The 21,569-nt window shown below is 38.5% G+C and overlaps 1 protein-coding gene across 1 annotated transcript in view; it reads right to left on the bottom strand.

Moving 5' to 3' along the window:
• The window catches only part of RFX4 (regulatory factor X4), a 76,429-nt gene that overhangs the window by 41,541 nt on the left and 13,319 nt on the right, over window positions 1–21,569 (bottom strand). The window contains exons 4-6 of the mRNA XM_050969917.1: window positions 19,316–19,376; window positions 13,102–13,225; window positions 1,607–1,668 (exon numbers count right to left, since the gene is read on the bottom strand). Of these exons, the coding sequence (XP_050825874.1) occupies window positions 1,607–1,668; window positions 13,102–13,225; window positions 19,316–19,376 (247 nt within the window). The remainder of the gene's footprint in view (window positions 1–1,606; window positions 1,669–13,101; window positions 13,226–19,315; window positions 19,377–21,569) is intronic.

Below are 21,569 nucleotides of genomic sequence, written 5' to 3' on the forward strand. Positions count from 1 at the left end.
CAGATGAAGAGTGTCTTGCCCTCTGAGAGACTCCTGGAGTGGGGGGAGCTCTGGTTTGGAAATAGAGCAGTGCTCACTCCTTTCACTAAATGGAAGGACAACTAACAAAAGCTGTAGCTGATGCCAGGATGATTTGATGGCCAATAGGGGGTACTCACATGAATGTGCCCACAAAGCATCTTGTACACACTTTCACTCTGTCTCCCAGAACTTATATTCAGTACAAAATCCTAACTCTCTTATTAAAGTCCTATCATGCTTTCCTAGTATGCTGTTGGGCTAGCTCAGAATTTCCACCTGAGAGATTCCTGGTGGCTTTCATGAGTGGTGTTACGGCAACTCTGAATTTCCATTTGGAACATTCCTGAAATCAAATTTCAATTAGCTGCTTAAATATGTCTGCTCTAGAAAAAGAAATCTTAGTTATAAAAACTAAGGAAATATCAGTCTGGGGGGAAGAACATTTTGTCCCATCAAAGAAATACTGCTTTGCACGGACCACTTAGTAGAAGAGCACAGTAAATCTGTCTTTAATGGCATTTCTTTTAGCATCTTAGTTTCTTTTTTTCTTTAAAGAGCAAGTCATTCTAGCTTCAGTATCTAAGCTCCATCCTAATAGCATATTTAATTCTCAGCATTTAGCCATATTGTGTTTTACAGGCTTTATTTTGAAAGAGAAACTTTACCCACAAAATTTTTCAAATACACCATCTCCCATTTTCATTTCCATAGTTTTTCATTTGTGATCTATAGACACTGCACTTTTGCTACTCTGTAGGATTCTGTGAAAGCTAACCAAGAAAAGCAGATATTATTATGTGAGAGGCCTTATGCTTGCTACAAAAAGATTCAAAGTTCCTCTGGAAAAATTTCTTGGAGTCCACAAGCAGAAAAAAAGTGTAAAAACACTTCTGTATCCTCTACATGAATTGGTAGGATCACAACTTATAAACAATTGGAAAAAGTCATATCCAGACTTTAACGCAAACAAGTTGATCAGAAACTTTAATGCAAACAGTTGATCTGCAATCCCAGAAAGCACATTTTATATTCTGAATCAGTTTATCAATCTGGAATTAGGATGAACTGTTTTCAGAAAACATCATCTTTTGGGCAAGGCAATAAGTTAATTCTTTAATCACCCAAAGGTATGTTGGATTTCATTACATGGGAAAAATGGTGGTTAAACACAGGTTTGTGGGCAGTTTCAGTTTAGGTCAACGCATGTTCTTCCTAAATTTTAAAGAGCATTCTGACACTTGTTCTCTAGCCTGAAACACAGTGCTAACCAGTTGTTATTTCCCAGCCTCCAACAGTAGGCTCCATTACTCCTGAGTGTGAATGTCCTTTACATTGTGTAAAGTGAGTTGGGATGAAAAACAGTATGAAAAATATTGCTAATCAAATCAGTAAAGGGTTCCCATAGACCACCTTTGCAGGATCACTGCTGAACCTGTAAGACAATGTAAAGACTACAAGAGAACCTTCAAAGTTGCTTTTAAGTTCCCAACTGTACAAATTATTGTCTGTTCTCATTCCCCATTCAGTAAAGCCAGAGAGAGATGGGGCCCTGTGAGAGATGATAATAATACCATACACTGCTTACTTTGACTGGCCTCTGGTTCCAAGTCTTCTTGTGGTTAGTTGTGGAAACTGTTGTCTTATTATCTGGAAATAGATAGAGCTGATATTAAGACAAATGGAAACACACACTTAACAATGCTTAAATTAATATGAACTTTTAAGACAAAAAAGCAGAAAAACTGTACTGTGATGTCTACAAAACATGTGGTAGGAGAAACAAGATATAAAGCTCTTGTTTATTCCATTTCTGAAAGGGGGGAAAATATTTTAAACTTCACTATAATTTCATTAATTACGAATAATTTAAATACTTTCAGAAGTTACTGAAATAGAGCATATTTCCTTTAAAATCTAGAGATCAGTTCTGCCTCTTAACTAAGGAGCACTGTAATTAGAATTGGCCTTATGTCACTTTGCAGGATCAACAAAGTTCTCTACAGACCTTCACAAACCAGCCACTAAACACATCTTGTTCTGAAATATGATTCTCTAAAAGGTTTTGATGCTTGACAGGGGCATCACGTCTACCAAGGAAAACTCATTATGGCATTTGTAAAGATACCTCATAGTCAATTTTTCCTCTATGGAAAACAAGTGGATCTCAGAAACAGCACTCTAGTGTGTCCGCAGACATTAAAAGAACGTTGCTACTGCAACCAAAACTTCTTCAGGGCCAGTTGCATTTAAGGAAATAAATCAATGAATGTAGATTGTGCCTTAAGTCACCAGAGCCTCCATCAACCAGGCTAATCCCGATGAAAAAGCTTTGCTGTTGTTGCTGGAAAGGAGATGCTCAGCACCACCCAGGACTGAACCAGATTCTCACTGGGGTCTGCAGTAGGAGGAAAAGTTTTCTGCCAGAACAGTCATGCAACAAAAACTGCAGTAAGCCTTGAAGATTTACTTGCAAAGGAGCTCCTTCCTTTTAAAACTTGTAATCCATTTTAATTGTGGTTTTGTTACATAAATCACTAAATGCTTCCTCTTTGGGGTGTAACCCCAACCCATATTAAAGGAAAACAAGCCTGTAAGATAGATAGAATATAACTGTTCAACTAGGAATAAAGTCAATTAAAATTGATTAAATAATATAGATTTTTTTTCTCCATTGCCCATTTTGCCCCCATGAAAAATATTTAATCCTGATTGATGACTGAAAGCTTTGGAACATGCATTCAGATCAAAAGGTGCTATATAAATAAAGACATTACAATGTCACATATTTGACCATTTCTTCAGTACTTTTTGTGGGGTTTTAGCAAAGGTACATCTTCCCTTAGTATCATGTAAAAATTGACCTGTGTTGGTTTCAAGAGGTTTGCACAAGGTGGCTGATGTCAAAAATGCAGCAAAGACTCACAGTCGTTAGGTTGTTCAGCTTTAATTTCTGGAGCAAAACTTCAGCAAACAGTAAAACACTTTTGTGGAGCTGTGAAAGTTCAGCCTAGCTGTTTGATAAATGAGCAGACAGGCAAGCAGCCCTTCTTTCTTTTTTTGTATGGACTCAATGAAGCCTGCCTAAAGAACACCACATGCTGTTCCAGCTACTGATCTAACATTCCGCAACATCTCAGCCTTCCAAATTCCCTTTAATTACACATTAATCCCACCCCTCTCTCTTTCATTTTCTGCAGACAGGGTTGGGGGCTCCACAAGACTGTGGGAAAAAAAGCAGTGTTGAAGAACTGCTTTCTGAGGATGGTTTTTTTGGGCTAGGGGATTTTTGAAAGATTGGTTGTGTTAGTTTTTTGATTGGTTTTGGGGGGGTTTTTTTGTGTCCATTTTCATTCAGAAAATACCACCTCTCTCCAAAAATGGCTCTTACAGCAGTTTATTTAATATTAGAAATAATTTTACTCTATTTTTCCTCTTGGAACAGCATCAAACCATATTACTTTCAAGTCTTTCTAGCAGCAGTGAAGTGTTACAATGCAAACTGTAAATGCTACTTTATGAACCGTATGCTGTGGGAGCTACTGGGATTTAAATAAATCAGCCAATTTCTATATACCAGGGCAGAGGTGATCAGGAAAACCGAATAATAATGAAGCAGTGTATCAGATGATCTCTTTCTTTTCTTTGTTTCTTGTTTAAATCCAGCACATTTGAAATAACTACACCTCTCAGAATGTATCTTAAAAGTATACATCACTAAAAACACTATTTCCCATAAATTTACAAAACAAAACAGAAAGAAGAGAATAACCAAGCAAAGCTTTGGAAAAAGAGCCAGGACTATTTTATCTAATGATGCATATATGAAATATAATATGGTATACTTACACCTAGGTGCTTGCACACATATGTGTGGTTATTAATGTCTGTGTTTGAAATAAAACAAGTCAGGTACTAAAAGAACTCTCTGTTCATACAAATGTTTATATTCAGCTATGCTTATGCAAATCTCTCTGCAATGATACTGGTAAAGGCAGGAAGATTACCCTCAAAGGGGAGAGGAAATCAGATCAGGCAGGACAAAGTAGAGTTCACTGTGTGCTGAAATCGGTGGAAAAAGCAGAGAACCAAATATGTGGTTTTTAAAAAACTCATATAATTGTCAACGTGAAAAATCACTGCACAGATATGTCATTGTTGGTTTAATGTTCATCAACTTTTAAAGAGTATAGAAAAAATGTGTTTTACCTTTACAGTTGTGGGGAGAGAAGTGAGTTCTAATAGCCAGACATGAAAATTTAGGTTTGGATCCGCAAACCAAGTTGGATCATTTTCCTCTCATCACAGCAGTGAGGTTTGCACAAGCAAATGAATCAAGACCAGACCACACAGTCTGAGCTACTTTCTGAACCGAAAGTCCCTGTTCTCACAGCAGTTCTGGCTTCTCAAGAGAAACAGTGGTAAAAAGATCTCATGGGTGGTATCCAAGGGAATCTTGGAGTGAATGGATCTTTAACCACTGTCCTTCAGTGGAGCTAAAATTTCATCTCACACTTCTCCAATGTGACCATAATTCCAGCTGCCCTGTAAAAACTGCTGAGTAAAAAGGTACAGGTTTTACATTTTCCAAGTTAAATTTCACCTAAGTCACATGGCAATTTTGACTTTTGGGCATTATTTTAGGCTACTTGATTTTTGGTTTTGAAACATATGTAGACCAGGAATTTCACATGGAAATAGCTTCTGTCCCTACTATGTTAGTCTCAAAAAAAAAGTTCCTTCAATTTCTTTCTCAGTTACTGAACTTCAATGTGTTCTCCCTCTCTTTTCTCAGTACTCTGCTTAAGACATGATCTTGCCTTCTGCCTACCAAAGATCTTCTATGCCTTTCTTGATTAAAAACAAAAACATGAAGAACTGCTGTGATGCCTCAGGATTTAGCTTTTATATTTTTCAGATTCTATTCTGCTTTAGTGTGTAAGTTTAGGCTTCATTTTAGGGGATAGTAAGCTCTCTCCACAGAATAGGTAGACAAAACAATTCCTTCTCTGGGGACCCAAGGACAACCTATCCAGATCTCAGGCCCAAGAGCATAAACAACGGTGGACCGAAGAGAGAAAACAAGAAGGATGGGACTTCATGCGCTAAAGCTGTAATTGGAAAATTAGCTCCAATATGCTAATGGACCAAAACTTATAAAAGTGTGAGAACCTGCAACCTGTCGTCCGTTTTGTGGCCATTTTGGGTTGTGCTGCCCAAGGTGGACCTATTTGAGGCCTCTTAATAAATACCTACTTTATTCTTTTGCTCCGTCTAGTCTCTGTTCTAGGTCAGCCTTCACAAGGCATCACTTTATCTTCTGGTGAGTGCTTACTGCATACATAAGGTGAAGTCATTACATTATAAAACAACATAAAAATAGTTTAGACTTTTGTCAGAGGGCTAGTATATCCAGGTCAGCATTGATTGAACATTGCTTCAGACAATACTGACAAATGGTTTTTGGAATGTCTCTGCAAGTCGATCACATGGGAAGAAAATGGAATTTTTATCCCACTTCAGCTTTTTAAACCTAGCAGAGGTGTCTGAATAAACTTAAATTAAATATCTAGTTACTTGGTTATTCTTAAGGCAATAAAATTAAATGGGCTTCTTGAGTATCCATGTTAAACACAGAAAACTTTATGAGCAACAACTAGAAAAGTTCCTCTGTAAGGGTCTGTATTAGAGTCTGCACAATCTATTCAATTCACTTTAGACACTGCTAACGGCAGGAGCTGTTCTGTTACCCACAAATGGCTGCAAGGGTGCATTCCTTCAACCTCATTACTGCCAGCTGTCATTTCTGCCACTGCCTCTTTGCCCACATCTCCAGTACTGTAACATTACAACACAAGCAGATCCAGGCTCAGCATTTAAATTAGGAATTACAGAATCACAGAATGTCTTGAGTTGAGAGGGACCTTAAAGATCTTCTTATTCCAAACACTCTGCCATGGTCATGGACATTCTGCTTTCACCACTACGCTGTCACTCATCACTCCTCATTGCATTCACTATCAAACTGTGAACTCCATGTTTCCAAATTATTGCATCTAAAATCATCTATGATATGTCAAAACAAATCAGGGAAAAGAAATCTTATAAAGCATCTTATGTGTCTGTTTTCATACAAGCAAGGATGGAAGAAACCAGAGATGTCTGGAAACTTCTGAAATAATTCGTTTCCTCCCTCCATTGTCAAAATATTAAATTTTACTTTGGGGCAATAGATAGAGGATGGCTTTTAAAAGTCTTTTTGCTAGAATGTTTTAAATTTCTGCTTTTCAAAAGGCATGATGCACCTGATCTAGAGGAATGTTATTCTTCATTACTCATGTTCTTTTCTATTTGACATAATTCTAGCCTTGCTTCTAAAACTTTACAAAGTAGAGAAATAAGATCAAATTAACTTGCAACCCAGCAATTGCACACTGCCAGAATGACAAGTGGATTCCAGGCTCTGCACTCCCTCGCACTGTAAGATTCTAGAGAGATTCTACATAACGTGGAATAAATTCTCTTTCCTCCCACAACAATTCTTCATAACAGGGCCTGGTTCTGCTTCTCTCAATTCAGGTTTCAGGTCCCATATCTGGACAGCATGCTTTTCTTTTGTGAAGTGAGGCATAGAAGATGTGTGTTTATTTACTGACTTCTATAGTGGTGTTTCAGTCTTAATATTCTTTGCCATGGCAGCAGCAAAGAAGTCAGTGATAACAAACATAGCTATATTCTCACAGAGCTATGCTTTCCTTATTCTCACTGCTATGAAACACAAGCAATACTGATGTCCTCAATCTTTTAAGTGAAAGGGTCTTTGGTTCATTTGTCTTTGACCCAGTACTGTTCCGACTGGGTCTTTCCAGGGTTTCCCCATCAGCTTTAGTGCTTTTCAAAATCCTCCTCTGAGACAGGTGTTATTATTAACACCTGTGTTAAGAGGTTCCTTTTGGCTCAAAATGGCTTGGGGCTGAATCAGCATCATATTGTCTTGAGGAAACGGTCAAGAAAATTTGCACCTAGAAACACCCATTGTTAGGAAAGAGCATAATCAAAAAGTAGCCCAAAACACCATTTCTGTCTCTCAAATCCACCAAACAGTGTAAACAAAAGGAGAATGGGCATGACTGTGTCAATATCCCTTGACACAGGGGATATTGACACAGTCAATGTTTACCTGCATGGCCAGGAGGGAAGGCTGCAGCGTACAGGCTCAATACTCTTGGCTGCAGATCCTGTTGTCTGTTAAGATTCAATAACCTTCCCATTTCTCTCCGCTTACTTTCCTAAGTTTTGGAATAGGGCATGGTCTAGCTCTAGAATAAGAACTTATTTCTAGTACTGATATGGCTCAACTGATACTGCAAAGCAAGGCAGAAAAACCTGCCGGCCTTTTCTCTGATGTCCACGCCCAATTCTGCTTGCTGTTATGGAGATTAGATTCTGAGAGGAACTCAAACTGAACTGGACAATGCAATGAAGATTGCGAGACCGTTTCTCAAATTCATCTATGTAAAACAATATCCTCCTTCAGCAGTTCTTCTGGCCAGATAGAATTCAGCCCAAGGCATGATCAAACAGATTACTGCATCCAACAAAGCTGCAAACACTGAGTGCTCTGCCTCAGATCCTTAGCTGAGCTGCAGCCACTTTTGGTGCTGACTCGCTGAAGCCAAGCAGATCTAAAACCCTGCTCTGTACTGGTGCCAGCACACTGCCTGCCATCACCCAACCTATCTGTGAGAAAAGGCTGAGTGCCAGGATCCCTGCACTCTGGCAGACCCTGAGCTGTAAGCACAGCCACTGGGACGTGTTGACAAGGCACGAGGTAAAGCAACCCTGGGGCCACTCCATGCTTAAGGGCTAACTGAAAGCCAGATGCTTGAAGTGGCAAAGACACTAAAAATCCCATTGCTGTAGGGCATTGAGAAAGGAAAAGTCACTCCAGAGCAACTGAGGTGTCCTCACTGGTTTTCTTACTCTCCAAGCTCAAGAAGAAAAAGGCAGTAGTCAGCAACCTGCAACAGTACTAGAACCAGCTAAGTAGAGCCAAGGGAGCAAAGACCTTTCCAGCTATACTGCAGGATCAACACATTCCCCACACCAGCATGACTGCTTGCTTCTGCAGGCCTTGTGTCATTATGATCTCATCAGAGGATCTTGGCCTAGAAGATTCGGAGTTGGGAAGAAAACTCATACTGGTGATAACTCCTCTTCAGTCAGGAGTCCTAGCTGTGCAAAGGGCTGAAGGGAAACCGGGGACTGCTCAGATAGCATTGACAGACTTATTCAGTGCAATAAGAGAAACTACATCTTCACATTTGAATTGATTTTTTTCCCCCAGTTCTATTTTTGTATTCGGTGTTGTAGAAATTGCTCATATTAAAGCAAGTGCTGTTTTAATCCATCAGAAGAGAGCATTAAAAGTAAATTCAACTTTGCTATACCAGCTACTATTGAGGTTACTTAAGAGCAAATTGAAAGTAAAGAAATAAAAAACACATTTTCAGAAGAAGTATCTCCTTATGAACAACAGCAGGCAATTTCCTGATATGTGCATTTCAATGCAAAGACAAATCAGAATGCAATCACATCACAATGTCATTAACAAAGAGGATTAAATAAAGGTCTTTTCTGCCCTTTTCAAACTTTAAAATCACACAGTATAACAGCAAGAAACAGTAAATTTTATTTATCCTAGTCATGATTGGAGGAACAGTCCTGAAAGCAAAACTTCTGGGCATAGAGACAGTGAGTGCATCATGATGAAAAAGGAGTCTGGCTGGTACAGCTTGTACCTCCCTGGAGCAAAGTAAACTATTGGGAAAAAAGGGTTCTTTCCTAACCAATATTACAAGTCTATTGTGGACTTTCCCGTTATCTAGTGAAATGCATTCACTGGAATGTAATTTTCACTTACAGCAAAGCCAGTCGGAGCAACAAAATTTGTGAGAGCATGCACCCACGTTAAACCTCTTTAAGATGCCAAAATTATGTTAAGGGGCCTCAGATGGGGGAAAATCACCCTGAGAAGTGTCATCAACCTTCGTTTTCCTTTTCAAATATTAGTTTATTACTGCTTGTCAAAAGACACGGCAGGAAAGCCCCAAAAGAAAATGGAAAAAAAAAAAAAAAGAAACCAGAAGAGGAAAGTATTTATCCTCCAGGGGGCACATGGGAATTGGGAATAAGTCAGCTTCATGAGGATGCAAAGCGATTTCACCACAAGTCTCTCAGTGTTCTGGGGGAGAGACGTGGTGGGGCACAGCAGGGGAATTAGCACTGCCCAGTAAATTTAAAGCAATGAACTGAGGACACGGAGAATGGGACAGATAGCTGCAGTTGAGGAAGATTACATCTTCAAGGGTCCTGACTAAAATACAGTGTACATACAGGGTCACAAAAGAAACAAGAACAAAAATCAGTGTTGGAAATAAAAGTGAAAGAGAAGCTCAAAGAATTGCCAATGCAGCGAACAGCTGGGAGGAATGGTAGAGCCAGGAGAAGCCTTATGGCACCCACCCCTACACAACAGCTGCTGAGGGCTTTGGAAATGCTCAAAACATTCCTGCTTTTTTTGATTCAGTGAAGGCCCTTATTAAGAATGACTTGGTTTTTGCAATTAAACTCAGTAAGAATTCTTTGCACATAGTGTGTTAATAATCACCAGCATTTTATATTAACACGTTGCTCGGATAAAACCAAAACCAAACATACATCTACACAACTTCCCCTGCAGCAGGCAGAGGCAGAACTTTCAGCTACAAACACCTTGAACTGCTCTCCAGAGACCTAAGGTCCCGGAGCAGAGACCAAGGCACTGGCAGCACAGGGCTGAGGGGCACAAGGCTGCCATCCTTTTTAAGTGACCTCAGCTATAGGGCTTCCACTCCTCCTGCCTGCAGACTAATTCATAGCCTGAACACGTTCGCTGTGAGAGAGCTTGTTCTCATATGCAACATTTAATTGTTAATAACTCAGTGACACATCTGCCCTGCCTCACTGTACCTCCCTGTCTTCTCACTGATTCCGTGGAACATTTATACTTTTTCTGCCTCACTTTTGCATTAAATCAAAATATAATGTGCTTGACTGTCTACAGTAAGAGCAGGGGTTTCACGCTGGACTCTGCATCTGATGCTGAGCTGTAACTACCAAATTACAGGGCCCTCCCTAATTACTATTTAGTCAAGGTATATAAGAGAATACTAGGTCCTGTCGTTAGCATGCAATAAAAAGTACTGTAATGACAGACTAGGTAGCAGAGGTAAGATTGGCAAATGCTGGTATAGAAAAAACTACCTGTAATTTTTGCATGTTAAATGAGTGAGTAAAACACTAAAATCTTGACTAACAAAATTACAGCTTCCCTTTTCATATGAGAAATATGATATTAATATTCCATAAAGAGACACAGTAGAGTATTCCTGATTTTTTATATTCTTATGTGGCTTAGGAGTACAGGTTGTTTTTTCAAAGGTTATTATTTATACAGTATTTGTATTCTTTGTTCTTCTTGTTCCTTTAATTGCTATTTGCTTGGCTTCCCCAGAAAACAAGTCTGTATTACTCTCTGTTAATCTCTCTACTCCCCAGACCAATTTTAGTTTCATTAGCGCAATATTACCAAATGTCTGAGGTCCAGCCCATGTCCTAGAGGTTTAACAGAAAACACTGTTACTTATTACAGTTTCTTTTAATGCGCTGAACTCTAAGTCTCTTTCTATAAACTACCCGTTTGTTAAGGAAAAAGCCTTAATATTTAACATTGTTTGCAGAGCTAAAGTTCGGAGATGAATTATAAATTCAATGTGATCTACTGAAAGGCGAACTGTCTACAATTTTACAGAACAACTAGCTCCTTTCTCTGGAGGAAATGACAGCTGCAGGGCTCCTGATGTTTCCCAATGAGGACAAACATGTCCAGGGTCTCTGTTGCAGCAGCTAAGTGCAGAATGCCTTAAATGGCACCTATTTCACTGCACTGCTTCAACTGCCTCCAAGGCATTTATGCAACTCACCTTGCTAATATAGTATTTAAGTCACGTGATAACCAATGTCGGCTAAAACTTCATATATGTACATGCTCCAAAGGAGAAGCTGACTGCAAGCTACTGAGAGAAGGCAGATGTGCCTTGCAGATCTTTATACCTATGCAGTACATTTTGTTAGCAGGAACAGGCTGGAAAGAATCAGTGGGGTCTGCTCAGGTTCTGCAGATGGAGAAGCTGGTTTCATTTCAATATTTTCTTCCTGTTGTCTGAAGTTCCTGGGCGTACCAGTGGAGAATTGCCAGTTCCCAGATGCAGAAGTTATGGCCACCCAAAGTACTAGTGTGAAACAGTACCATGATGATTGTGTACATGATGATTGTGACAATTGTCCACAAAAAAGGTAAAAAGTTTCATACAACACTGCTACAAAACTCTTTTGCAACAGAGAGGAAAACACTTGGACCACAGCGCATGAAAAACACATTGGAATGCTGTGATTTTTGGATGGAAACCATAGTACATGTCCTGCTAGGTCAAGAGACTCCTACCAATGAACAGGTCTATGTATGAGAGGCAGGAGAGAAGGGGGATGAAGTATTAAACAGGGTAACAGAACTGCCACATGCTGATAAATGGTGAAAATCCTGATACATTTATGTTCTGATGGAAAAATTGTGGAATATTTACACCTTACAATTTACAGAAGTTTTTAGCAGCAGCAGAAGGAGCATTGTGTAAACTTAAGCCATGTTCCAAATGTGTGAGCCTGCATGAAATCTGTTTCTTATTTTCACTGTTCCTAAACTACATGTTGCCACTATACTTATCACTTGGTAGCAATAATGTGTACAGCGATCAACTTCATTCACAGTTCTGCAATGTATTTGAACAGAAACCTGACACAGAATCTACTGACTTATGCAGGTCTTCAAGACACAACAAACATGGTAATGTTACAACATGGTACACTTTATTTTCCTTTCCAAACTGTCTGACTTAAAGATGCACTATAGAAAATGTCACCTCATTAAATACATCCTTCACCCACTTTTTACACAGGCAGTTACCCTAAAAACATTTTTCTTTCTTTGAATACCCAGAAATTCTATAGAACAAATGTTTCAAACACTAAAAGAGAACAGCTTGCAGGACAATGGACTTCAGATTCATGCTTGCAAGCATTTCAAAAACAGTGGTAAACTCTACATTTCATTTTTTTCACAGTGGTAAATTCTACACTTCATTTTTTTCACAGTATACAGGTTTTAAAGGCCTGTGGCACAATCTACGGTAGAATTTCAGTTTTAAATATTATCCTATTTTTCACTGAGAGGAAAATATCTGACCAGCAAATCCAAAATACAAACTATATGTAACCTTCTAGCCAGCTATTAACATCTGCTACCAGTGTAGAGCTTTACTCCTCACACCCAGATGATGCACAGCTATGTCTGTGCTAGGAGTGCATCTCCACTGTGAATCTGAAGTTAACCAGAGTGGCTCTTACTAGAGCAGGATTGGAAAGGGAAGCACAAGGAATCACAGTGAGAAGATAACTTGGATAGCTTGGCAGCCTGTACCTGCAGTGCACACAAAAAGCAGCTAGATGTTTTCTGGACTTTCAGATCTGGAGGCATTGTACTCTACCACATGAATCTGCCACATCATTTGAGATCATGAATTCAAGTATCTCCATATTATGCTTACAAGAACAGCACAGACATGCTCCAGAATTCAATTTTATCCTTCTGCTTTTAAAAATTATACATTTGTTTAAGCAGTGCAGGTTGTAATTTGCAGATGCTTGTATTCAAATTCCAATTCAATTTTAACTGCCAATTTTTTGTACCATATCACCATCAGCTAGGCTGGGGACTGATGTACTCTGGAGCCTAGCCATGGTTAGAAGTTATTCAAACTATCAAAATACTTACAAACTTAGCCTTTGTCCAAGAACTTGAATACACAAAGAGATTTCATTCATACACCTCTGTCTCTAACAGTAAAAGATTTAGTTCTTTTCAGTAGTACAAATTGACCTGAACCAGGTGAGATTTTAACGTGTCATACAGCAGTTTAGACTTACCTTCCCAAAGCTGGCAGCATTAACAGGTTGTGTGTCGTTTTTCTCACAGAAGTCCAAGTAATGCATGTAGAGAGCACTTCGAGGAATGCAAACACCTTCTGCAATCTCATAGTTCTCCTCCAGCCTGAAAATGCAAAATATCAAACAGAGAGAACTGCAAGTATGTAGGATGTCCTGTATGGCAAATAATATACAAAGCTTCAACTTTTAAGACCAAACATTCTGACTTCTTGTCTACTAAATTTTGTTGGCTTTGATCCTAAGTACTCCTTCCAATTCATTCCCATAATACATACTTGCTTCATTTGGTTCACACTTGTTATCAAAACCATAGGCTGGAGTTCCCAGCAATCTGTTATACCCTGAAAGCATCCTTCAGTAAATAAATATATGTACAACTATGAAACAATAAATACTCACTGAGGGGAAGCATTCTCTCCTTTACAGAACACATCACCTTTGCTTCATGACACTCTTTTCACTCTTGTCCAGCTGCAAAATTGCTTACCTTGAGGAAGCAGGTATAGCTAAAGCAAATATTTTGCTGCTACTCAAGAGTGTCCACAAGATCCTATTGTGTAATAGTTTCTTGGTATTGTTTATGGGCAAAGTGAAAAAACAAAAAGAAACCACAATCTGGATACAATGCTGGAAAACCCCCAGTAAATTAACATTCTTTTCTACCTTTTAGAAACTATCCTTATTTTTTCATACATTAAAATATAACCACAAAATTTTAGATTATATGTCAAATATATGAGCAGGCATATGTCTCATCTTTAAAGCTTCAAACTGGTCTCATTACAAATCTATAGATTCAAATAAACATTCTTTTGAAATGCCATTTTTTTGACTGCTGACCCAAAAAATCTTCCAGAGATATTTACATACACACTTAACATTAAACCATAAATAATCTTGTCATTGATGGCGTCAATCATAGGCATCTACAGTCACAACTGTGCTTGTCTGCCTTGCTGGGAAAGGGAAGAGGTTAGGTGCAACTTCCTCTTAATCGTATTAAAAAATAAATACGTATTCTCAAAAAAAATCCAGTTTTACATTAAATAATCCCCTGCCATTTGTTAGCTGCAGAACACCTTCTAAATATCTTGTTTCTCTCCTTCACTGCCTTTTTCAGGACCTACCTACCTTCCATTTCAGTTATCGTGATCATTTGTGACTGCAAACTATTTTAATAAGATATCCGGCTAGATGAATGGAATCAGTTTGTATGGGCAACATCTATTCTTCCCTGGTTTCTACAGAAATATCATCATGGCATCTTTCCTCAGTTTCATAGTGGTCTAACAAAACCTCTTTTCAAAACCTGGAGAGTTCATTTGTATACTATAGCTCCTAATTGGAATGTCAGCTTCCGTGACCAAGACAGGACAGAAAGAAAAGCAGTTAATTATTTCTCTTCATATCTGATGAATTTTTCTCTTTTTCTCCTCTCTTTCACAGAGAGTCATTAGTCTGACACTGAACAATGAAATGCCCCATTATACCTGAACTTTTTTTTTAATGATCAAAACCCCATCTTGCTCCACTTCTTTTATTTTCTTGCCTTTTATTTAACAACTTTATCATATTTTGAATCCAGCTTCATTCTACAGTATTTCAGAAAAATAATGAATGCAATCTCCTACCTAACAAACCATTATCAGTTATAAAATATACTTACATATATATATAAACATTTTATGTAGTGCTGTAATAAAGCAATGTGAAATCCAGTAGCTCACAATGAGACCTTTTGTGCCACTACAGTATAGAAGTAAAGCCCCTAATCCTTGCACAGGAATGACAATTTTATCTGTCCCTATTACTGCTTCCCTCCAAAATACACTTACATAGTTGCAGATTAAATGAGATTATTCTATATCAGAGTCACATCTGTAGTGTTGTTACAGATTTATTTTTATATTTCAAGACTACAGAACAACTGTGATGTTAACCACTGTTAATCACATAGATTCTAGAAGAGATTAATTTTTATGGAGTATAACAACATGTAAGGAAGTGAGAATCTGGGGAGAATCCATTCCCTCGCTATGCTTTACCTTGCTCTTTTAAAATTATTTTTATAAATGAAAATAGAATAGTTTTGTTGACTTTAGCTTCAAAATACTGTTATTATTCAGAGTACCTATACTGTAAGCCAGGAAACTGGGGCGAGTAGGTTGTCTGTACTTTGAGTAATTCTGGGTTTGGGGAAGTAAACACATACATACACCAAAATGAAGTAAAATAAACTTTCACACTTAGACCTTGGTCAACCAGTTCACCACTGAAATAAACATGAACATTTTAGAGCCAAGCTATAGCTTTATAGATGATAATGATATACATATGATAAAGAACATGGAATAAGCACAGAATACTAGGTATTAGTATATTCATGCCTTAACAGTTCAATTCAAGCTTGTGTAGTTTCCCAAATTATGATGTATTTGGCAGTTTCCTCAATTATGATGTATTTGGCAGTAATGCTACATTTACCAGGCCTTTCACTTCATTTTGTGTCATCAATGAAACAAAACAAAAGCATCATTCCTGTTTCCAGGAAAAGACCATTTAGCCAGGCTGACAGTCATCTAGTCACGATTCTTGGCTTCTTCAGCTATTCTTCATCCTCCACATTTAAAATGTTCAACATATTTCACCTTTGGAGAGGCACAGACATTAAGGATATCTCCCCATGGGATTGATACAATTTGCTCTTTACAGCACTATTCCAGACAAGGAATAACTAATAAAGCTGATGGCAATATGAACCAGTGAGTAAATGTACTTATTTCACTTATGTCTTTGCTGTGCTTTCCCTACTCCTTTCTTCCTCTTTTTTTTTTTTTTTTCCACCTGACAGTTCCTCACTTTCTGGTTTTTTGACAATCCATCGCCTTTACTAGCTCTAACTGGTAGTAGCATCTAACAGTAAAAACATGACCAGTTTTGCTTGGCAGACACCAGACGCTGCAGACAATTGTGAGGTTTCCATTTGCCAGAACAAGGGCAGTTTGGCACTGAATCCTGAAAACAATAATTTACCCCACCAATTCCACCTCTTGATCCAGCCGAGAGATCATTAGAAAACAGGACACATGCTTGCCCAAGGAATACACAGATACATTTTTTAGTCTTCCCTGAGTGAGCAAATACTTGTTGTGAGGCCTGATGTTCTGCTTTTGGCTGGGAAAGAGTTATTTCTTTTCCTAGTGGCTGGTACTGTGCTGTGATTTGGGTTTAGTATGAGAATAATGTCGGTAACACATTCAGGTGTTGCTAAGTTGTGCTTACCCCAAGTCAAGAACTCTCCAGTCTCCCACATTGTGCCAGAGAAGAGCAGCATAAGAAGCTGGGGGTGCCCACAACAAGACCAGCTAACCTGAAGAGGCCAAAGGAATATTCCATACCACAGAACGTCACACCCAGTAAATAATCAGGGGTAGTTGGCTGTGAGGTGCTGATCACTGCTCAAGGACAAGCTGGGCCTCGGTCAGTGGGGGGTGAGCAACTGCATTGCACATCATGTTTTTTCTTGGATTTGATTATGCTTTTTCAGTTTCATTAACACTATTATTATTATTGTTGTTGTTATATTTTACTTTAATTATTCATCTTTAATTATTATTCTTACCTCAGCCTATGGGTTTTACCTTTACCTTTTCTCCTCCCCATCCCAGTGAGAGCAGGGAAGGGGAAGGAGTGAGTGAGCAGCTGTGTGTTACTTACTTGTTGGCTGAGGTTTAACTACCACACCTGAGCAAGCAAAACTGTCCAGCATATAAAGCTACACCTCCAGGAAGTGCTCTGTGCAGCAATTCTACAGTGCTGATCACAACAGTTTACCAAGCTGGGTAAACTGGGTGCTGGGTTCTACTGCAGTACAAATTATGCAGTGCTAATGTGTCTGACTTCCCAGAACAGTGGAAACGGCACATCTTCACCCAAAATAAGCTTGCTACTTTAGCAGTTTGACCCTAATTTTGAGCTTCTCATTTTATTTAGTATATCAATTTCTCCAGGGAATACCAATTCAAAGCTGCAGTACATATGTTGAAAAGCATACAGAAACTACCAGAAAACTGTTCTGTAGTCATGGCTCAAAAGCTGGGAAACTTTTAACCTATGTGCCTGTTAATAAATTCAGCCAATTGTATAATTCCGTTTGACAGCAGCTGAAGATTTTAAACATGAAACTTCTTTGCTTTCTGTTAACTCATGGAATTTTGGGTGGAAGATGAATGGAAGAAATTGCAGATACTCCAGAAGACTCAAAGGGGAGAATATGTGACCTACTTCAACATGTAAGAAACATGTTGAACAGACAGGTAGTAAGCCAGTACACTAGCAAGAGAGAAGGGAAGAAGATGCAAGCAGCCTTTTCAGAACCAGAATTCTAGAATTCTACTGCAAACACAGCTGAATGAGCATTAGTGTTCACACTACATTCCAGCAGGGCTCAATATCCCAGGAGTTTAGGGATTTACTAACCTTTATGACTGACGAAGCTTGAAAGCATTTGGCAAAAGACTGTTTACAGTATTTGCATGTTTTCTGCTGGGAACAGTATGGCTGGATGTTCTAATTAATGCCAGCTTCTTGGCTATGACATTATTTGCTTCTGTGGAAAAGGCTCTTAACTGACTTCACTGCAAAATAAACACTGCTCTGAATCTGGGACTGGTAAGAGCTGATTACTATTTTATTTTAGCTAGATAGTTCTTTATTATCCTGTTTGAACTGTGTTGAAGCTGTGAGAGTGAATAATGAAAAATAATAAATTATCACTATGACATTTCATTATTATTTTAATAATTTTCTCTCTGTCTGTAGTTACCTTTCTTGAGTGTCTGTTAAAGAAAAGTCCTTAACTTTTCTTGAACTGCTGAAAAACAGGACTTTTGTGATACAAATAGGTACAAAGAAACAATAGCTCCAAAGGAAATGCCTTTATTTATATTTGCCCATCTCATTATTTGCATTGAAAGTGTCTGTAAGTTTCTGAATACTGGCAGCAACCTATTTAAAATCAACCCACAAGTCTTGAGATTTTTTTAGTCTAAAATCCTCACCAATCAACTTTAAAAAGCAAATAATCTAAATTATTTAAGAAATAATGGAAATAATTTTTGCATGTTTCACAGTCATGTAATTTCACAGGCAGAAAAAATGGAGTAAAATACACTGAATGAATTACTCTTTTCTGTTTTTTTCAGTGAAATCTCCGGAGAGACTGACAGAAGCAGAGAAAGAAGTTTGCTACCATTTTGCTTTAAAAAACACACATTTTTTACCAATAATCTTATCTTTTCATCCAGAAAGTACAAGAAGTACTTCAGGTACTTATGGATAAAGTAAAGGCCTTTCTCTAAAAAGGCTTAAAACAAGCTAAAGACTATGGGCTTTCAGATAAGCGTGCTCAGAGGCTTCTCTGTAAGAGAGCTCTGCTCTGCCAGATATATGGAACCTCTCGAAAGATACTTGATGACTTACAATATTAAGAAATCTAAACAAGAATTAAATATCTAAATCAAGGCAAAAGTCAGCAAAAGTCTAAGAGAAAGCCCTATAGCAAGGGATGTCAGAATTAGAGGTACACATCACAGAACATGCAGACTAAAATACTGCTGCAAATCACAGGGAACAACATTTATTTATTTTTATAGCACTGTAGACTAACTCTCAAACTATCCTCTCTCTCTTCCCAATTACCCTTCCTTTTTTCTCCTCACTAACTTTGCAAGGAGATTTTGACAAATTAATCAAACCTCAAACTCTTTCCTTTTGTTGTCTTCTATGTTAAATTACAGAGATCTCATGTCAGTAAAACAGCTGGTATGGGTGGGCTTCATCAGACAGTGAAACAAATGTGTCTTGAAAAAAAAAATCATTACTACTACTCAGTACTGTACTTTCTTTTTACAACAGACGTAGCAACGATGACAAACCACAAATAATCAGCAGGTAGGGTGACAAATAAATACATGAAGTAGATTTTCTAAACTGTATCAGAAGTTTCCTCTGTTCAAACAAATCCTGTAAGACATTTGTTGAGAAATGCTGTACAGGTTAAAAACAGGCACAAGAAACACAGTGAAAGGATCTTTAGAACTCTAAGATGGCCAGGAGCTCTAGTCCATCATCTGGAAAATGCATTAGAAAAAGCACTAATAGATTTTCTTGATCTTTTTAAAAGGCATCTTACCATTGCAGTGTAGCTGGAGTTGAATGCGGTTTTGATGCTCTATTATTTTCTTTTTCCTCATCTGTTAAGAAACAAACAAAAAAAAAGCTATGTGATTTAATCAGGAATTTATCAGGAATTCATGAACTGTTTTTTAAAAAGAAGTAATTTTTGAATGGAAAGAATTTCTTTAACTAATTAAAATGTGCTCAAGTGCCAAAGCTTTCTCAAATTCTCTAAAATTCAGAAATGTAAATAATGATGTTCCCTAAACTACCATCTGTAGATACTGGTTAAGGCAGTAAACGCTGCAAATATCACTGATAGCAGGAGCAGAGTGGTGCCTAGGAATATTGACATTGAAAAGGATAAATTTATATGGAAAAAGCAACTCTTAGATCTCTACCAGCATATGAGAACATGCAGACAGTTTCACTCACTGTTGCCTTAGATAAGTTTTGTATTAGATAAGGCATTTAAACTAATGGGGTACACCCACTGTTTGACCCTGTATAAGGTAATTATTAGATGTTTATACATTTGCAGGGGCTAATTCTGAAAGAGAATAAGTGTATATTTTGTAATATACAGAATATACACTTATTTCAGGTGATTTCTCTGATAATTTTCCCCATTAAATGTTTTCAAGGCAACTCTGGTTTGCCAGCTTTCCAAAAATTCAGATTAAAGATGAATAAAGAAAAAGGTAATTAAAATAAAACTTCAAATATTGGATTCTTCCTAGAAGGCATTTGTTCTTTTAAAACAATTTAGAAATATGTATAGAATAATACTGACTAAATCGTGTTTTATTAAACACATAAAATGTTCCTGGGTGAAAGCTGAGTGGAGCACAATCAACAGCTCCAGAATGTTATTCTTTGGGAAACAGTGTTGTATCAAGCACATTTTGAGATTTTAACAGCTTTGTCCCCGATGAAAGCATTCAGCATAGATGGCTTTGATACCTAAACAATAGGGTAAAACTGTATACCACGCTGCAAGTCGCATTTCTTCATGAAATTAAATTTTAGAAGTAATTTAAGCGAGCCTTTAGGATGCGGGACCTTACGGGAGCAGCGCTATCTCCTCTGCACATTGGACCCTCTTGGGAGGCCTTTTGAGCTGTGCGGGGAACACACGCACACAAGTAACACCCCGGCTTGGAAGGCTCTGCTTGCAGCCCTTGTCCCCCAGGATTTCTTGCCTTACCCAAGGGAAGCTGTGCCAGCCGAACATCCTTTATCCCGCGGCCGCTCCCCTGAGCGCCAGCAAATCCCATTCCGAAGCCCCCCCGCATCTACACGACAATACAGGCCCCTAATTATTGGGCCGCACACTCCCTCCCTGCCTTTCAGGGCCCGCTTTTATTCAGTGCACAGGACCAACATACACATCTCAAATCACTTTTTATATTGTGGGTTTCGTTTGTTTTTCCTAACCAGGCGGTCGGCGTGCAGCAAACGCCGGCACACGGGGCCTGGATGCCGAGGGGCCGTGGCTGCCGCCTCGCACGCCCAAGGACCTGTCATGGGATGGCTTCCACCTGTGCTAAGGGGCTGAATTCCCCTCTGGATACGTGGCAGACATCAAACTTCAAGTCAATACCTAAGTTAGACAATATCTTTACACTCTTTCCATCCCCCCCCCCCCCCCCCGCTGTTTTTCACTTGCACTAAGAGTGACCTGCTGCGAGCAGGTGCTTTACCTAACCTGCCCTCAGACATACTTTAAGCCAGCTATACTCAGCTCCTCCCACTCAAATCCTCCCTAAGGATTTGTTTTAACGACACAAAATAACAATTAGGTCATAAACTGCAATTTATGTCTCCTTCCTCAGGTATGTCTGCCTCCTGGGGATCCTTCTTAAAGACTCTTCAGCATCTCCCTCCCCCCCCCCCCCCCCGACAACTGTACCTTAAAACCAAGAAGAAAAAGATAGATTTCAACTGTAACTCAGAAAATTTCTTTAAGCATTAATTTCCATTGAACAACTGGATTTTCAACAAAGCTAAATTTTTCACAGAGTTAGTGCCTGTCACCCCATAGTTAATTCTCTGTACAAGAAAATAGTGCAACTTTTTTTTTTCTGTCAATGAACCAGCTGCCAGCCAAACTTTCACTTTTCTATTAAAAAGATGGAAAGGGTTGCAGATGGTACAGGAATAGATGGGACCTAGAAATACAAACTTTCGGTATTACATATAAAAGCTCTTAATTCTACCTTGTGTAGTTTAACAATATAATCTCATCAGATAATTGACTAGCAGAAAAT

The sequence above is a fragment of the Serinus canaria genome, chromosome 1A (assembly GCF_022539315.1).
Source record: "Serinus canaria isolate serCan28SL12 chromosome 1A, serCan2020, whole genome shotgun sequence".
NCBI lineage: Eukaryota > Metazoa > Chordata > Aves > Passeriformes > Fringillidae > Serinus > Serinus canaria.